We start from the raw sequence: 18,984 nt of genomic DNA on the forward strand, positions 1-18,984 counted from the left end.
AGTGTTTTCGGTTAAAAAGAGCAGGGATATTATGGGTAAATGGAGATCTTCCTTTCTCTGATTAGAACTCTAACTGAACTCACTTAATAAAATATTGTACGCAGACCCATTTGATGACCAGTGTTAAGTAGAAATATAACAAGGCAAAGAAACATACTTTTTAAGTTATAACATATAAATTATAAGGACACTTATAGATACCTATAAGGAAGGACATATATGGAAATAAATTATAAGGACATTTATGTCACTTGCAACAAAAATGACAGACTGAAAACTTCACAAAATAGAGCAGAAAAAAATTTTTAAAGACTATTTCCAATAGATCATCTATTTTTCACATCCACAGGACCAAATAAGTGCAAAAATGCATTTCTAAAAACAGTAGAATACAAATTAGTTATGAACAAAACAATTCTGCCAGCAGTGGGTATGGAAGGAACAGAATATTTACCTAGACATCAGCACTAAGGCATGCAAACGGTCCTCTTCCTGTGGATGGAGGGGCACCGCAGAAAAAGCTCACAATCTAGTTAGAAATTGTTTCTAAACTCAAATTTAGGAATAATTTAAACAATCCGAGCACCTATAACTTTCTTTAGATGTTCAGGAAAGCTCCCTGATTTTCACCAAAGACATAAATGTGAGCAGGTACTGATTGTCTTTTTTTTCTTCTCTACACTCCTGTGCCCACACACGCCCAGCAGCAACCTTTCGCTTCCTCTTCTCTGCACCAGGGTTACCAAACGGAACCTCGGCAACTTCAGTAATGCGGAACTGCCTTCACAGACAATAGCAAGGCAGGAGCAGTGGCCTAATATCACGTCACACGGTCTTTCCCAGTTACAATGGCTTTGAATCCAAATGTTCACAGTATGTGAGAGAAGAATTGTGGCATAGTTATTAAAGGCTGTGGTAAGGAGAGGGTCCTTATCAGCTGCATCAACTATTTTATTCATCTATTTAACAAATATTTACTCAGCATTTACTTTGTCCAGACACACTGCTGGACTTTAGGAATTCAGTGATGATCAAAGAGTCCTGCTCTCTGTTCATGGAGTTTACAGTTTAGAGGTGGAAACTGGCATTAATGAAATAATCAGACAGATCATTGCTCTGAAAGAAAGAAATACGGTTCTTGTGGGAGAATATACTGTAACAATGAAACTAATCTAGAGGTGTCAAGGAGAACTTTACTGAGAAAATTCTTGTTAACTAAGAGCTAAAATATCAAGAAGGGTGATGAGATGTTCATGTTAATATTAATATCATGCCAATATTCAGAGACCCAAAAGAGTAGAAACACTGGAATTCCGAGAGCTAAGGGATGAGATGCAAGGTGAGGTCAGAGAATTTAGGCACAGGTAACTATTTCAGTTATTTGTCAATAATAACATATTACCCAAAGTGTAGTTCAGCAGTTTAAAAACAGCTACTTTATTATAACCTATGATCGTATGGGTCAAGAATTTAGGCAGGGTTCAACTGGGTGATTCTTCTGTTCCACATTCAGCTAGAGGTTAGACTGGTCTGGGGGGTCCAGGATGGGATAATTTACATGCGCGGCACCTTGGTTCCAGTGTTTGGGAGTATAGGCTCAGCTGAGACTGTTGAACAAAGCACCTATAAGTGGCACCTCCAGCATTGCAGCTTCAAGACTTCTTACATGACAGCTCAGGGCTTCCAGGGATAGTGTCCAAAAGACAGGAAGTTGTAAGTTCTGGGCCCAGATATTAGCAGAGCATCACTTTCACCATATTCATCAAAGCAGTCACAGAGCCCTCCCAGATCAAGGAAAATGATCAAGATTGCACCTTTCAGTTGGAACAGTTTCAATTAATTTGTGGCCATTTTTAGTCAGCTATGGTTCACCACTGTACACATATTATTTAGATTCCTCTGTACTGCAAAATATACTCACTCCTTCTAAAGGCCTCCAAAAATCTTATCTCTTTATGGCATGTAGTTCAAGTTTGAGATTCAGGGTCTTATCATCTAAATAAGGTCCAGGTGCTGATGAAGTTCCTTTGATGTAGTTCTCTAGTACAGTTTCTCTCAATATGAAGATTTGTGAATTAAAATGAAAAGGTATCTGTTCCACACACACCTAGCACATATTAATGATATAGAATGAGATCAATGCAATGAGCACTCTTATTCAAAGAGTGGAGAAACAAGGGCACATAGCAATTGCTGGTCCATAGCAATTCTGAAATTTGTATGTTGCCAGTTCCTTAACTGGAGGGCCCAGTTCCACTTCCCAGGAATGATTCTTTACAGCTCTTGCCTCCACCCTCAAACTCTCCATTGCTCTTTTTGAGTTATCCTGTTTGTATAATGTCTTACTCAGCTCAGGTTGCCATAACAAACTACACAGACTGAGTGGCTTAGACTAGAGGTATGTATTTCTCCCAATTCTGAAGACTGAAGGTCTGATATCAGAGTGTCATGGTCAGGTTGTGGTGAGGACTCTCTTCATGTCTTGCAGAAGTCCACCTTCTCACTGTGTGCTAACATGGCCTTTCTTCAGTATGTACATGTGGAGAGAACAATATATTTCTCTTCCTCTTCCTATCAGGGAACTAATCCCATCATGGGGGGGTCTCACCCTCATGACCTTATCAAACTTCATTACATCCTAAAGGTCCCATCTCCAATAACATCACATTAGGGATTAGTTAAGACCTCAATGTATGAATGGGGTAAGGGGGACACAATTCAGTCCACAGTACATAAAAAATGGTATTTGCAACTGTATAATCTTCTCAACCAATTTCCTGACCATACAAGATTGGGGCCTTTAAAGACTCTTTTACTTTGAACTACCTCTGCCTTTTTTTGTCCAAGCTGATAATGTATCCACTAATACACTCCTCTTAAAATGTTTGTGGTCTTCCTATGAGTCTTATTAGACTTTACTCCATTAGACAAAACACATATCCACAATTCTTCTCAATACAGGTCCTTCTTTGGCCTGGGTTCATGGTCAGGCTACTGTGGAACAACACCCTTAGGATTCTTAGAAGCCCTTTTATCTCTTTACAACCTTATAAGGCACACACTTAAATCTTTCTAAATTCATATTAAAGGGTCTTACAGACACCCTTAAGAAGATTTTTGTCCTCAATTTTTTACTTTGAGAGACTATTGCCTTTTAAAAGATAGAAATATGAAAACTTTTACCTTTTTTAAAAAGTGACAAGTACTTCCCTGGCCGGTTTGGCTCAGCAGTTAGAGCATCGGCCCATGGACCAGAGAGTCTAGGGTTTGGTTCCCACTAAGGTCACATACCTCAGTTGCAGTTTGTCCCCAGCCCCAGTTGGGTTCATGTGGGTGATAGCCAGTTGATATTTCTCTCTCACATCGATGTTTCTCTCTCTCTCTCTTCCTCCCTCTCTTCCTCCCACTCTGTCTGAAGATAAATGCAAAATGTCCTCGGGTGAAGATAAAAAAAAAAAAAAAACTGACAAGTACTAGCTCCATAGTTTCTCTAAATTTTGCTTGAAAACTGAACAGTTCTTTTTTTAACTTGTTTTTATCTATATTTCATTATATGCAACGGTTTTAATAAATTAATTGGCACTTTAAACATTCTGCCTGGAAATCTCACTAAAATCTAAGAATTCATTAAGTATGTTTTCTATTTTCCACATTGCTATAGGTCAGAATGGTACCAAACTTTCTGCCACTACATGAGAAAAGTTGCATTTTCTTCCAATCTCCAAGGTCATTTTTTTCCCTGTCCTCCCAGCTTTCATCAACAGTTTCCTTCAGGCTTATCAGAATGTTTGCACCTGGCCTCTACACCATAGCAGTCTCAGGACTTCCAACCTGGTGTCTCAGGGTTCCAAGAGGGAGTGATCTAACAGACAGGAGGAAGAAGCTGTCTACTTCAAAAGGCCTGAACACAGACACTGGGAGAGCATAAGTCCTACTGTAATTTAATGGTCAAAGCAGTCAGAGAGCTTGCTTGGATTCAAGAGGAAAGCACATAGCCTCCAACTCTCTATGGAAGGTGCAGGGAGGAATTCGTAGCCATATTTATTCTGCCAAGGGTGACATCATGAAGAGCTTTGCAAGTTATATTAAGCTTTTTGATCTTTATCTTAAGAATAATAAAAAGTCATTTAAGATTCTTAAAGGAATGAGTGATATCATATAATTGAACTTGCCTCTTTTTTTTTTTTTTTGGTGCGTGCCCTTAGTGGAAACCAAACCTGGGACTCTGGTCTGCAGGCCGACGCTCCAACCGCTGAGCCAAACCAGCCAGAGCATGGATTTGCCTTTTGAAAAGATCATTCCATCTGCAGTATGAGAATGCACTGAAAGGAGAATTTTAAAAACTAAATGGCTCTTTCTTAATTCCTCTTTCTCTATTCTTATCATTCAGAGTCATGTGAACATGGCTATGATAATTTGGTTTAGGGTGATGACAGTAGAGGTGGGAACTGTAGATTCTAGAAATATTTGGATAAAACATCAATTAGCTAATATTCCTTGAAGTCTATTTAGGACATTATTTTGTCTCCAACTGGTTGATAAACTTATTTCTTGGGTACCTTTTAACATTATAATCCTGAAACCTAATTATCTACTGTAACTTATGTATATTTACTCCCCATCTCAATTTTCACCTCCATGAAGACCAGCCTCTGAGTAGAAACAGGCAGTAGTCATTATAATAAAATCTGAGGATTTTGCTCAACAATATCTACAATTAAGATAACATGTTCAAACTACATTTGCTAGGACAGATAAAATCCTCTGTTAGGATACCTGGAAACACTTGGTAATGATCACTTACTTATTCATTTGATATTTATTGAGTATTTACTCTATGCCTGGCATTGTTCTAGTCAGGGTAATTACAGCAGCAAACAAAGCAAAGCAGATCCCTGCTCTTATTCTGCTTTATTCTAATGAGGAAAATAGATATAAACAAGGACCCAAATGATAAATCAATGAGATAATTCTAAATAGTGATGATTGCTATGAAAAAAAATACAATAAAAGAGAAAGATGGTCAAGAGAGTTATTACTGGGGCTATTCTAAATAATCTAGGAAGAATTCTCTGTGGAAGTGACATTTGAAGTAAAATCTGAATGAATAGAAAGAGTTTGCCGTAGGAAAATCTGGCATGTTAGGGGAGAGCATTCAAGCCAGAAGAAGCAGCAAGTGCACTAGCCAGGGGCAGAAAGTCATTAGCATTGCAAAGCACAAAGAGAACACAGAAGTGTCTATAGCATCTTGAATAAAAGAGGTCAAGTAAGATGAAGTAGAATAAATAGGAAAATAAGCAGGGATGTATCACATAGGACCTTGATGGCCAGGGTTAAAATTTTGATTAGTATTTCAACTATGAGGTATCACTGAAGGGTTTTTATGAGCCCTAGCCATTCACACTTTAACCTGACCCTTTCTCCTAAGAATTCTTTTAGATCAGTTGAAATTAATCAGTAGGTGAGAGTGGTAGGAAAGAGGGTGGAGTAATTTTGGAATTCAAGAACTGCTGCAGAAAGCATATCTGGTTAGTGATTGGCTCTGACTTGTAGGAAGACAATGGACATCATCTGAATGAATCACCCACAAGATTAGGAATTTTACTACACTAAGGATATTGAGTTGAGGGAAGACTGTTGGTTTTCTTTTCCTTCTCTCTCTCTCTCTCTCTCTCTCTCTCTCTCTCTCTCTCTCTCCCTCTCTTTTACTATTTTTCAAACATTTCTGCAGACTATGAAGAATTAAATGTGGGGTGGGGAGGTAGAACCTATTGTGTATATATACATATATGTATGTTATGGTTTACCCTGAGTTCCAGGCAATTCAATGTCAACCAGTCACCAGATAATGTCTATTGTGTGTCCTGGAAGTCAGCAGTGCTACATGTAACTTTTCAGCATCAACATCAATCATTTTCTAAACTTTCAAATATTTTCAAATATTCCTGTTTTAAGATAAAATATCTATTTCCCCTCATTCTACAGTTTTTTTGTAGAATGTTACTATTGGCTATCCAATTAGATTTAGCTACTTCTTGATTTTCTTTATAACATAGTTACTTATAATATAAATGTCTATTCTACTCTAAGGAAAAGCTTGATTTGACGTTTAAAAAAATAAGAATATCCCTGGCTGGTTTGGCTCAGCGGTTAGAACGTCGGCCTGCAGTCCAGAGAGATCCGGGTTCGGTTCCCGCTAAGGATGCGTGCTTTGGTTGCAGTTTGTCCCCAGCCCTGGTTGGGTTGTGTGGATGGCAACCACTGGATGTGTCCCTTTCACATTGAAGTTTCTCTCTCTCTCTCTCCCCCTCCCACTCTATCTGAACAAAATATCAAAAAATGTCCTCGAGTGAGGATAAAAATAAAAAAAAAAAAAAAGAATAGTCCATTTGGAGCTAGTGAATCAGTAAAGTTTTTATTAAAATAATCTTTATAATTAAAGTTCTGAAGTCAGACTTTTATTTGTGTTTTAACTTATCTTTTCCCCTATTCAATAAATGTGTTACTGGGCTCTGGTCTACCACCACCCACATCTCTTATAAGCATTTGTTTAGATATCTTTGTTTTACTTACATAGAGCCTATTTCTACACACTGATTGGAGTGTCTTGTTGTCCTTTCATTTAAATAACTACTGCTGACAACATGGTTAAACACAAAAATAAATATGGCTTAAAAAAAGTCAACATTCTGACCTGGTTTCCTATATAAAGATTCTACAGTTTAAAAAAAACAGGATCATTGTTTAATAAGCCAATGACTCATACCTCTTGGCATAGTCGCCTGATCAAAAGGATGCCAAGCCCATTTTGGTTGTGTTCTTAGTTGATTATCAATGACTGTTTTTTCCAAGGTGATCTTTACATAGTATACAGATTTAAAAGGTTTTGAAATTACTGGCAAAAAAAAATAGTAAATGTTAAGCTTACTCACATTCAGCTTGTTCAACTAAATTATAATTCCTTTTGTGAATATCTCAGAAAGTATTTTGAAGATTAAGATTTTCTTTTCTGGGCCTGAATGGAAAGAAATATCAGTTAAGATAATGCTGTGCTAGACTTGGTTCAGATCCGCTTGCAAGAACCAGTTGTTAATTTTCAGAAATTTTGTGAGTCCATTATTAAACACAGCCTTTATTACAAATTAAATTACTTAAATTTACAATTAAATAAATTATATTAAAAACAAAGGCAATAGCCCTGGCCGGTTTGGCTCAGTGGTTAAAGTGTCGGCCTGCGGACCAGAGAGACCCAGGTTCGGTTCCTGCTAAGGGCATATACCTTGGTTGAAGTTTGTCCCCAGCCCCAGTTGTGTGGGGGGCAACCAGTCGATGTGTCTCTCGCACATCAATGTTTCTTGCTCTCTCTTCCTCTCTCTCCCTCCCGCTCTATCTGAAGATAAATGCAGAAATGTCCTCAGGTGAGGATAAAAAAACAACAACAAAGGCAATAAATACCTAAAAATCTTTTTATCCTAATTACTTGACCATATTTTGCTATCTATACTCTTGAGGTTGTTTATAGCTACTATACTTGTATTGTGAAATACTACACAATGATGTTGCTATTGTCCATCTCTTCCCAAAGCCACATTCAGTGACATCAAGCTGGTAACTTGAAATAGGTCATGGTGGGAGTACTTGCACAGTGTTGCTGTTGAAAGAGTTTTACTTTAATGACAATAACTTGTATAAAACTGAAAAATAGTTTAACAGTAGGTTGCATAAAAGATGTAATGATAATAAATTTATTGGGAAAAGAGCAGTTGGGATGCTACTCAATGCATGATTTTGTCAAATTTTGGTTGATGTACTGGTTGTGTATATACGTGTTTGGCCAAAATCAACAGAAGTATTGTATGAGAATCAATTGGCTATGATAGAACTTGCAATAAAGAGTACTGTATATTCTATGATTATTTGTAGATTGTGTACTACACATCATTCATATTAGCAAAATTTGTAATAAATAGTCCCTTGTTAAACACTGAGCAGACACTCCTGCTTCTGCGGGAAACATGAAATTCAACAGGTAACTTGAAAATAGCTCTTTTAGAAAGTTATAACAGAGAGTAGATTTGTCTTTTTTGTGAATATAATCTGTTAAAATCAGAGTGTGTTCATACTGGTACCCATTTGGTTTACCTGTTTTGTTTCCATTTTTTTTTATTTATTTGTTTGTTTATTTACTTATTTGCTTATTTTATTGATTTTAGAGAGAGAGGAAGGGAAAGGGAGAGAGCAATGGAAACATCGATGGGAAAGAACATCGATTGGCTACCTTCTGCATGCCCTCCACTGGGGATTGGGCCTACAACCTGGACATGTGCCCTGACTGAGAATCGAACCAGCAACCTCTTGGTTCATGGGTCAACACTCAACCACTGAGTCACACTGGCCGGGCTTGTTTCGATTATTAATTTGAAACTCCTCCAGCTTCAAAGAGAACCAGAATATCAACCAAATGAAACTGTAGACATTTTTGCTCAGCCTAAAGTATTGTGGCTATCACAGAGAGTTTGGGGGAAATTATTTATTTAAAACAATGCCTTAACAAAACAAAAAAAATACTGTTTTAATCAAATTATTGAAGCAAGTTCAATTGATTTTAGCTTAGCATTTTCACCACTGAATTCACCAAAATGGCACAGCCAAGAGAAATGTGCACTTGCTTCATGAACAATCGGCATGTTCAACTAGCCTTTCACCGTCGGACCTGCAGGGAGCGTGAATGCTGAGCTATCAGACCAGAAAACAGCCTGCAGCCCAGTCACCCAAAGAAGGAAGTTGCCAGATCACAGCATGGTTTTTAACAACCTGTTACATATTTCAATAGAAACCCTGTTCCAACATGTATCAAATGATCTCTATACACAGTAATAAATAGCAAGTACTAGACACTGGTGTCCTGTTGTGTGAAGTTTTATCAATCCATTACCCAGTGTGATTCATACACAAAAATAGTCAGACAGACTTGGCCTTTGTTTCATCCAAAAACATGTCAGATCCATTTAGTGAAAAACTCCCTCGAATGATTTTCCTGGGGAAATGAAGACACCCATAATGTCTAATCAAGGACTGAAAATTTCTTAGCTCTTGAAGTCGACATTTGTTTACTTAAATTATCAAAATGCCAGCAAAAAAGTCCAAATCTGAAGCATGTGTTTGTTATGAGAAGATTGGAAAAGATACTTCCGGTCCATTATATAACTGCCATTTTTTGTTTTTATTCAAGGTGTCATAAAACTGAGTTCTGCAGTTGAAGGTACGTTTTACAACCACAAAATCAGTAATGTTTTGCTTAAAGTTTGCATAGCGTGGCTTTGTAGCTAGAAAGCTTCCGTGGCAGTGGTGTCTGGTGCCATGTTTGAACTGCCAGCTCTTGCCATTCCATCTGTGTTCCTCCTCATTCTGGTCATGTTCTGCCACAAGTCTCTCCACCCTCCAGAAGGGGCATTAACGCTGACGCGAGAGAGTAGCATTTACAAGCGCACATGTCTGTTTCCGTTTTTTGATGTGATTGCCTCAGATCCAGTGCTCTGTAGGGATTCCCTTTCTCTCCAAAGGCCTTATTTGAGGCTGGACATTGAGTCTTATCAGGAGCCTTGCCCCAGTCTTTCAGCAGGGCCTTTGCTAGAGGCCCCTTATGCCATCGCAGTAGACATGTTTGCCCAAGAATATATAAGCCTGGAGTCATCAAGGCTTCCTAATGAGAAAATTAAGAGGCTCAGGCATTTGCCAAGTTCAAGAGCAGGTTCTTCCCAAGCAGTCACCACCCAGGAGGGATTTCAAGGACCAGCTTCCTCTAGTGTTTTCCATATCATCCACATCGGGTAAGCATCAGTTCTCTTTAGTTGTGCATTCAAGAACCTGAGAAGAATAGAAAGAGGGATTTAAAGAAAGAGGAGAATCAGTGGGGACGAGAATATATAGCAGTGTTTTGCTGAGTAACCCCCGAGAATATTTAAAATACTTCGTTGTTTGAAATGATTAATTGGTCATTGGCATAAAGTTTATTCCCTTACCCTCATAGAAGCATACAATCTGAAAGTAGTGAGTGTGTAATTTTCTCTTTTTGTGAGTTTCTGTGTTGCTTTGGGATGTGTGTGTGTTCTCATCTATTGGGAGTTTGTCAGTCATGCTTCGGAGGTTTCTTCATCCCAACTTAATCAGGGGAGGCTCCCTGGAAGAGGTGGTAGGGTTTAAGCACAATGGTTTAAGGTGAGTCTCCACTTTTAAAGGGAGCTGTGGCTTGCTGAATGGGTAATGCATGCAGGTGGGTAGTGGGAAAATGCAAGGGGGGTTGGAGTGGTGAGACCATCCGCTTGATTGGAAGGGCTGGAGTGTGAAGGCTGGAGGATGAAGAAGTGGCTCAGTAATGTAGCCATGGGACTGGCAGATCCATAGTGGGAGACTGTGCCTCCTGTAGATTTAGTATCATCATTTGTTTTTTTTTCAAAACAAAGTTTCAAAGGTAATATTTCTGACATTCCTGGCAAAGGTATGCTGCTCCTCTAAAGTAAGGGAAGGACCAGAAGGTGCAGGCAATGAGTCTCCAGACCGAGGGCGGAGCACAATGGTGTGGCCTCAAGGAGCGGAAGAGGGCACGGTGAATGTTTCAGGCCTCTGTGAGGCTAAGCAGGAATACACAGTCCCCTGCTTGCCTCTCCCTGCCCAACAACAGGAGAAATGGCAACAGAAGCAAGCAGGACCTCGAGAAAGACCTCGCCTACAGAAACTCCCATGGCAAGTGGGCGCTGACTTTCAGTTAATTATCTGTAGAGTTCCAGATAACAGTTGGTTCACTCTGGACTGTTTGATGTTTTATCAAGAAACGGCTTTGAAGTCAAAGCTTTACATTGCTTGCTTGGCTTAAGCACGGTATTTCACTTACAACAAGAAGGTAGAAAAACAAAATAAATTTTTTAGAAAGCTGAGAGAACATTAGATAATGTAAAAACTGTTATTCTGCTAGAACCAGTGTTCTGTTCATCATTTTGCTAGAAACTACTGTCACTACTGGGTAGCATGGCCTATCTGAACCCCCCAAACAGATTTGTGGTCTCCAGGGAACTATAAGAGTGAAGCAGACTGACTGCCTGGGGCTTTGTTGGCAGCCTCCTCGTTACCCGGAGTGGCCATGGATACTAGAGGCCAGGCCCACTTCAATTGCTACTTGAGCATCTTTTTGGCAGCTGATTGGCTGGGGGCTGTAGAACCTTGAAGGCTTGGGAGCATGCTCTGTTGTACCTGTGTTAGAACATGTGTGTTGCAGAGGCTGCCTGGGATGCCGTTGTTGGGCGGTGTGTAGGTGTGCTCAGTGCATGCATTCCTGGTGCATCTGGGATGTGAGATTTTTTTTTTTTGACAAGCATGCTCAGCAAAATGTGTGTCAGACACTACCTCTTGATTCAAAATCAAACCTCAGATGGTAGTTCTTGTGAATATTTAGCTAATTCCTGTACTTGTTATTTTCCATCTGTGGAATGAACTCAAGACAACTTCATACAGCTTATCATGTCAAGGAACATACAACTCAGTGGAGGGGACCCACTGCCAGACTTGAAACCTTCTTTCTTCTCTTCAAAAATGACTCTGTTCTGGCTTATTTTAGAACTCTGAAAATAGTATTAATATTTTAGGTACGTTATCTTTTCCTTTTCTATTCTCTTTAAGAATAAAAAAACAATTGTCAAAGTCATAAGAGAAAATCAACATGATTCCATTTGCCACTTCCTACCAAGTAATTTTGTCATGCGGTTTTGTTCTTTCTCTTTTTCTGAAGCAGGGGTGCCCCCTTCAGCATTTTGCAGCTTCGTGTAAGCTTTTAAATTCAACAGAAAGAAAAAAGCTTTATCACATTAATGGTAAGGTTAAAGTGAATTGTCCTTTCACATTTTAAAGATTTAAAATTATAGTTAAACAGAAAAACACATCAATGCTTTAAGTGATTTGAAATAAAGAAATATTTGAATGAGAAAAAACAAGCTTGAAAGAAATAACTACAACGTTTTATTGATAACAGTGATGAATCCTGGAATCGAATTTTAGATTGATAACCCCAAACTCTGAGAAAATTGGTGTAAGAGAGAAACGTCCAGACAGCAAACTGGGGGAAGGGGGAGATAATAAGGGCAATGGCAAGAGGAGAAAAACCGTAACAAGAATTTCATGATAGAATCTTCTAAAAATTCCTCTTAAAAGGGCTTTTTCTCTTGAAACTGAAGCAAGGTGCAGGGGGTGAGGGAGTGGGGAGGGACACATATGACCACAAGTAGGACTAGTGTACCAGCCTAATCAAGGAAAAATGGGAACAGGGGTCACAGAATAGCTGAATAATGCCTATTTAGAATCGCTCTGCTACTCCGAAGGCAGCCATTTCTTTCCAGGGAGGGAGGGTCCAGCCCCAACCAGAAGCTCTTTATCCAGCACAGGAGATGTGTTCAGACATGTGGGGAGTGGGAAACATTTGGGCAGGGAGGCGGCAAGTCTGAAAGGACAAGATGAGACAACTGGAGGCTGACGACAGGTGTTTACAGCTGATAAGTAGGGTGTGTTCCCTGATGGGACTTGCCTCAAAGGTGATTTGTTTATGCCTTGTAGGTAGGCGAGATTCCAAAATATCAAAATGACATCACATTCCTTTCAAAGCCTATATGAGGGAATGAAGGGTTTTTTTTTTTTAACAGATGAGCCTCTAGGAACAAAATCATGTAGACTAGATGATTCTCCAGTCCATTGCTGGCTTTCAGTGCCTCTTGGTGGGGATGCTGGGGGTTAGTTAGCACTACAGGTGAAACTGGTGAGTGTCAACAGCAAAACCTCATCTCCGTGAACAGCTTCAATTTCATAAACAAATGCTCTCCTGGCATGTAAAGCTTTTATTTTCCCTTTTCTGCTTTTCATTTAGATATTTTTTAAGTGTCTTATTTCTCCCTTGTAATGGTTCATGAGCCATCAGAGCAAAGGACTTAGGAATGTTGTCACATCCGAGATGGTGTTGTCTATGACTTCATGGCCTCAGACTCAGGAATTGCAACAAATGCTCAAGTATAGGAAAAATAAACTAAGTGAAAACTTGATGTGATCTTTGCTCCCATTTTCAAAATTCACAAATACCCACAACTTCGTGTCTGTATTGTAACCCTGTAAAAATAGAGCTACTTTTCCTTGATGAAGCTCTGCTGTGACTTTCCATGTGTGTTGAAGACTGAGATACCATTTGCTTTGGTTTAATTCTATTTTCCATAACATGACATGAAATGAATCTCAAAGTACCCCTGTCTTAGTCTATTTGGTCTGCTATAACAAATTACCATACATTGAGCCTCCTAAATGACAGAAATTTATTTCTCATAACTGTGGAGGCTGGAAGTCCGAGATCTACTCAATGGCAGATTTGAGGGTTGATGAAGACCCTTTCCTGGGTTGCAGACCATACCGACGTCTTGCTGTGCTCTCACGTGGTGGAAGGTGTGAGGGGCTCTCTAGGGTCCCTTTTATAAGGACACTGTCTTCATTCATAAAGGCTTTACCCTTATGGCCTATTCACCTCCCCCAAACCCCAACCCCTAATACCATCACCTTGGAAGTTATGATTTTAACATATGAATTTTGGTGAACACAAACATTCAGTTCATAGCAATCCCAAATGATTTTAACATTTAAAAAGTATTTCAAATGGACTGATGCCATTTCCTCCCCAGGTGAATTTTGTTTTTGTCACTGTGTCTTTCTACTTTTTGAGCAAAGCTATATGTTCATTTAAGTAAGACTGTGGTAAACCCACTGACAAATAGAGATCCAATGGACCTATTCCTAGTAATAAATTTGGAATGAGGTTTCCACATGTTTACTACTGAAATTAAAGCAAAACCTCTTTACAGGCCTTCAAGTCAGATTGCTACAGAGATAAGGAAGGGCTTCCTCCAGGGAAGGAATTCCTCCCTGTTCCTAAATCAGAGTGAAAATTGACAGTGTCAGGAATCTAAAAATGCAATATTGTAGAAATTAAAAACAAAACTCAAGAAAGTTGTCTCTGCAATAAAAAAAAATTCCTGACCTACTTATAAAGCTAACCTGAAAGATGGATCATCTTCCTAAGCAAATAAATGTTCCCTTCGCAACTGTATTTTGCAGAAAACTGTCATTATACTTTTAGCAAAAATTTTATATTAGACAGCAATGTCTCTGAGGGATGAGCATTAAGTTGATAATTTACCAAATAGCTTTCTAAAACTGGGACCCTCCTGCAATGGCACAGATGGTGCCATGTGACCCAGAAACTGGAAGAAGATGGGTCAAGGTTTGCCTACTTTGTGGTCTTGCTTAGGATTGTCCTCACCTCAGATAGAATGAACCTTAAATAACTATTATCAGCATTTCAGAGTTCTCTCACATTCTTTTTTTTTTTTTCCAGTTTTTCTTTTTTCCCTTCCTCCCTTCCCTCTACTGCTCCTATATTCCAGTAACATTGTCTGTTTCTGCAATAGAAAACAAGGAATTGGGGCTGGGGGTCCTTCAGGCAGCAGAAAGCCAACCATAAACTGGATGATTTGGGCAAGTTACAACTATTTGCCTTGGTGCCCTCACCAATTAAATGGAGATCTCTGTTTCTTAAGGCACCTGTAAGACTAAACGAGCTGAGTTAACAAAGTGAACGGAATACAGTAGGTGCTCAATAAGCTCTTGTTCTCTTCTTTATCTTTCCTCTTTCTCTGCTGACTTCCCTGCATCCCTCCCTCTTTCCAGTGTCCAAAGATCTAGCAAACATGCTCATTCCTCTAGGATTACATCATAGCACACCAGTGAAGTCAGTTTTACTTGGGGCAAAGCGGTAGACAAACAACCAAAATAAACCAACCATTGCTTCTCCACTTCGAGAGAGTTTAGAAGGAATCGAGTTCCTGATCACCTCGCTGGGAGCCCTGACATCTGTGTGCATTGGGAGCAGTTACCCAAGTGAACAGTGCCAGGAGCACAACCCCGACTGGGGCAGTTCCTGTCAGATGGAATGTTCCCTCACCTGCTCTTCCAGTCCTGGGGTCAGGAAAATAGGAAAGGTTTTCGGCTAGTATCCACAAAGTGTGAGATAAAAACTGATTTCATCAATATTAATAATGGATTTTTATGTAGACTATAAATTTACTGTGTTTGTGAGCATGCCATGTGTTAACAATGATCAGGAATTTGAACGTTTTGCCCTGGCCGGTTTGGCTCAGCAGTTGGAGCTTGGCCCGCAGACCAGAGTTCTGAGTTCAGTTGCCGCTAAGGGCACATACCTCGGTTGCAGTTTGTTCCCGGCCCTGGTTAGGGTTGTGTGGGTGGAAGCCAGTCCATGTGTCTTTCTCACATCGATGTTTCTCTCTCCTCCCCCCATCTGAAGATAAATGCATGGGTCAACGCTCAACCACTGAGCCACGCTGGCTAGGCAAATCTGCCAGTTTTAATCACTGACTTATTTTCTTTTTGTTTGTTTTTTAAGAGTGTACATTTTAATGTCTATAGGTTTGTTATTATTTTTAGCAATATACTGGAAGTTTTCAATGTAAGCAAAGCTTTATTTTAGAAGAATAACCAAACTGATTAAGCTGCCTAAAAAGGCAGCTGTTAAGGACTGTGGTCTAATTAGCAATCTTCGAGGCCAATTCAATAGTGATAGCAAAGTCACTTTGGTATCTGAATCCCAAATTTAGAAAATGGCCTTTACATTTTCATCTAAAATTATAGTCTGACCTTACTGTTAATTTTGGAACACACCATAATTTAGACAACTGCTGAAATCACTTACTGCTGTGATTTGGAGTATGAACCTGGGAATCACACCCTCTTAAATTATCCATCACTCCCATTAAAATTAACTGTAAAATTAACTTCATATTGATCCTGTGTGTATTTCGTATTCAGCTAAGATGCTTCCATCGCCACAGCTGTGTACACAACAGTTCTGTGGAAGCTCTGGCTGCTTTAATTTGGAGACACATGCATTACGACTTTGGTTTCACCGGGGAAAAAGCCAAAGCATTTTTACAATAATATACCATCAAATCCAGTCCAAAAGCTTTGTGGATCTGAAATGTTTTGGAGAAATGTATGGAATTTGAGGTATTTCCTAGTTTTAACCAACATGTATCCTTGGGTGAAAAAAGAAAGCCACCAGATATAACTCTGTTAAGGTTGATTGAACCAGTGCCTGTTAGGAGATACAGAGGCAAGTTCAATTTCCTTGTAAGTCTTCTGAATTTCATTGCTGATTTTATCAATGGCTTCCTCAGATATACTCCTAACACTGAGTTTAGAACACACTCTGTTGGGAGAAAGCATAGAATAGCAGAAGGGCATTTCTAGGTTCAAACCTTACAGCCATAACATCTTGGCTGTTATAATCTGAAGCAAATTACTCTCTCAGAACCACATTTTCCTTGTCTGTAAAGTGGGGTTAAAGCTACTTAGCACTTCAGACAATTAAGAGACTTAAATAAAATGAGATCATATTGAAGTACCTAGTAAAATGTTTGGCACATAGACACTCAATATATTTTAGATGTTTGTTTATACTGTTTGGTATCATTTTTATTTTTATTACATTGGCTCAAAAACTCAATTATTAAAATCAATGTTACTACTTTTGTTTGATGTTATTCCATGAGTTTTTAAGAGTAATGATCATGTGCCTGAGTAATATGAATGTCTTTTACTAAATCAAATATAATTTTATTACATATAATGTTATGGAAATCTAACCAATGGGGTAGATACAATCAAAATCACATGTTAAGTAAGTGATCAGCATGTTTCCAAATATCCTTTACTCAACTTGTTCTCTTTTTTTTTAAACCTGGTTATTGATTTGGTTGAAGTTTGGAGTGCTTTGTTGTTGTTTTAATATTGCTTTGGAGTAGTGTTACTCTCAAATGTTCATAAAATTTAAAATAGAACATTTAAAAAATACCACCATATACCCTGGCCAGATGTCTTAGTTGGTTGGAGTGTCGTCCTGTACACAAAAAGGTTGCAAGTTCTAGTCCTGGTCGGGACATATACCTAGCCTGAGGATTTGATTTCTGGTCAGGGTGCGTACCAGAGACAACTGAATGACGTTCTCTCTCACATCAATGTTCCTCTCTCCCTCTCCCTTCCTCTTTCTCTAAAATCAATAAAAACATACTTTAAAAAAATCATATCCTCAAGTGAGGATTAAAAAGATAATACCACCATAGAATTATTTAGAACATAGCAGTCTTTTCAATATCATAGCACACCGAGGGGAAGAATTCAGACTGCTTGAGGAGTATGGCAGCAGGCAGAGACTCTGTTTCCAAACATAATATTTTATTACTTCATTGTTAATAATCTATTTTTTTAAGAAAAATTAATGGATAAAGTTATTAAATGCCTACACTATGCCATGCCCTATATTTGGCCAGGGGGGTAGAAAGATGAACCTAACCTAGTTCTGCTATCCAGAAAAGGCAGACTTTATGTAAACAGATCATTATAATGTTTTTAATTGTTTTTCTTTATTGATTTTAGAGAGAGATAGAAACATTGATGAGAGAGAACATCGATTGACCACCTCCTATATGCCCCTCACTGGGTATTTGGCCCACAACCTGGGCATGTGCCCTGACCAGGAATCGAACCTGCGACCTCTTGGTGCATGGGTCGATGCTCAACCACTGAGCCACACTGGCTGGGCAGATCATTATAATTTAATAAAAATTCAACAGTAGGAGTGTGAAAAAGGAGCTGTGTGAGCACAGAAATCAGCCTAAGAACTTTGCCAGGATGGTCCAGAAATGTGCCCTGGGGAAGATGTCTAGGTCTTGAAAGACATGCAGAAGGCAAAGAGGAAGAGAGGGAGGAGCATCTCACTAGGGTGAATGAAGCCAGCTCTAAGACAGAGGGATGGAAACCACCTGTCACCTCCTGGAATCAGATGCAGCTGAAACACTGAGCCCAAAGGGGAAAATGGGCAGGCGTAAAGTGGGAATGAAGATACATTTTTATGGTTTCTATAGGCAATAAGTAGCCAGCAAAGGGTTTTATTTATTTTTAGTATCTATTTTATTTTTTAATATGAAAAAATATTCACATAGCTCAAAAAATCAAAATACAGGAGGAATAATGCATTGACTTCATGCCCAGTTCACATTCCCCTTAAGCCACCATTGTCAACTTTCTTTCTTCTATATAGATCTATATTTGTGGCATATCTATACATTATGAATATGTGTTTTCCCCTTTGTTACACAAAGAACAATTCACTATATACAATATTGTATAACTTCTATTTATACAATATTTCTATTTAACAATGTCTTGGTAATATTTCCACATTTTCCTAGAAAATTTTCTAGTTATATTTTACGACTACATTATATAGATACATCACAAATCATTTAAACAACTTCCTATTTTCCACACATTTAGATTATTCTCGATATTTTGCTATTTTAAGCAATGCTTTACTAAATGATTTTGTTTTGGTGTTTTTTGTTTTCAGAAAGCATGGGAGGGAGGGAGAAAGAGAAAAAGAAACATGGATGTGAGAGAGACACATCAATTGCTTGCCTCCCACCCAACCCCAACCAGGGCTGGGGATCGAACTGCAGCCGAGGTACGTGCCCTTAACTGGAATCAAACTCGAGACTCCTTGGTCTGTGGCCTAATGCTCTAACTGCTGAACCAAACCCGCCAGGGCAACTAAACGATTTTGTATACATCTCATTTTATCCAGTATGTCTTCAGGATTAATGTCTGAAGTGAAGTTGCTAGGTCAAAGGTTACATTAATTAGGTTAGGTTTTGCTATAATAACAAACAACTCTGAAATCTCAGTGGTAAATATAACAAAAATATTTCAGTTCACACTATATGTTTCACTAAGGTTGGCCAGAGGTCTACTCCACACAGTCTCTCAGAGACCCAGGGTACCACATATTGCCATATGCTCCTCCTTAGGGCCTATGACTTTTGTATTTCCACC

The 18,984-nt window shown here is 38.8% G+C and overlaps 1 protein-coding gene across 8 annotated transcripts in view; it reads left to right on the forward strand.

Annotated features, from left to right (window-relative positions):
• DLGAP1 (DLG associated protein 1) overlaps positions 1-18,984 on the forward strand; it is a 329,410-nt gene that overhangs the window by 204,865 nt on the left and 105,561 nt on the right. For 4 of the 8 annotated variants that reach the window (XM_036245131.1, XM_036245133.1, XM_036245134.1 and 1 more), the window contains exon 5: positions 9,233-9,262. The exons of the other annotated variants lie outside the window; for them this stretch is intronic. In XM_036245131.1, the coding sequence (XP_036101024.1) occupies positions 9,233-9,262 (30 nt within the window). The remainder of the gene's footprint in view (positions 1-9,232; positions 9,263-18,984) is intronic. 8 annotated transcript variants of the gene reach the window in all.

The sequence above is a fragment of the Molossus molossus genome, unplaced genomic scaffold, assembly GCF_014108415.1.
Source record: "Molossus molossus isolate mMolMol1 unplaced genomic scaffold, mMolMol1.p scaffold_m16_p_6, whole genome shotgun sequence".
In the NCBI taxonomy this organism is placed as follows: Eukaryota; Metazoa; Chordata; class Mammalia; order Chiroptera; family Molossidae; genus Molossus; species Molossus molossus.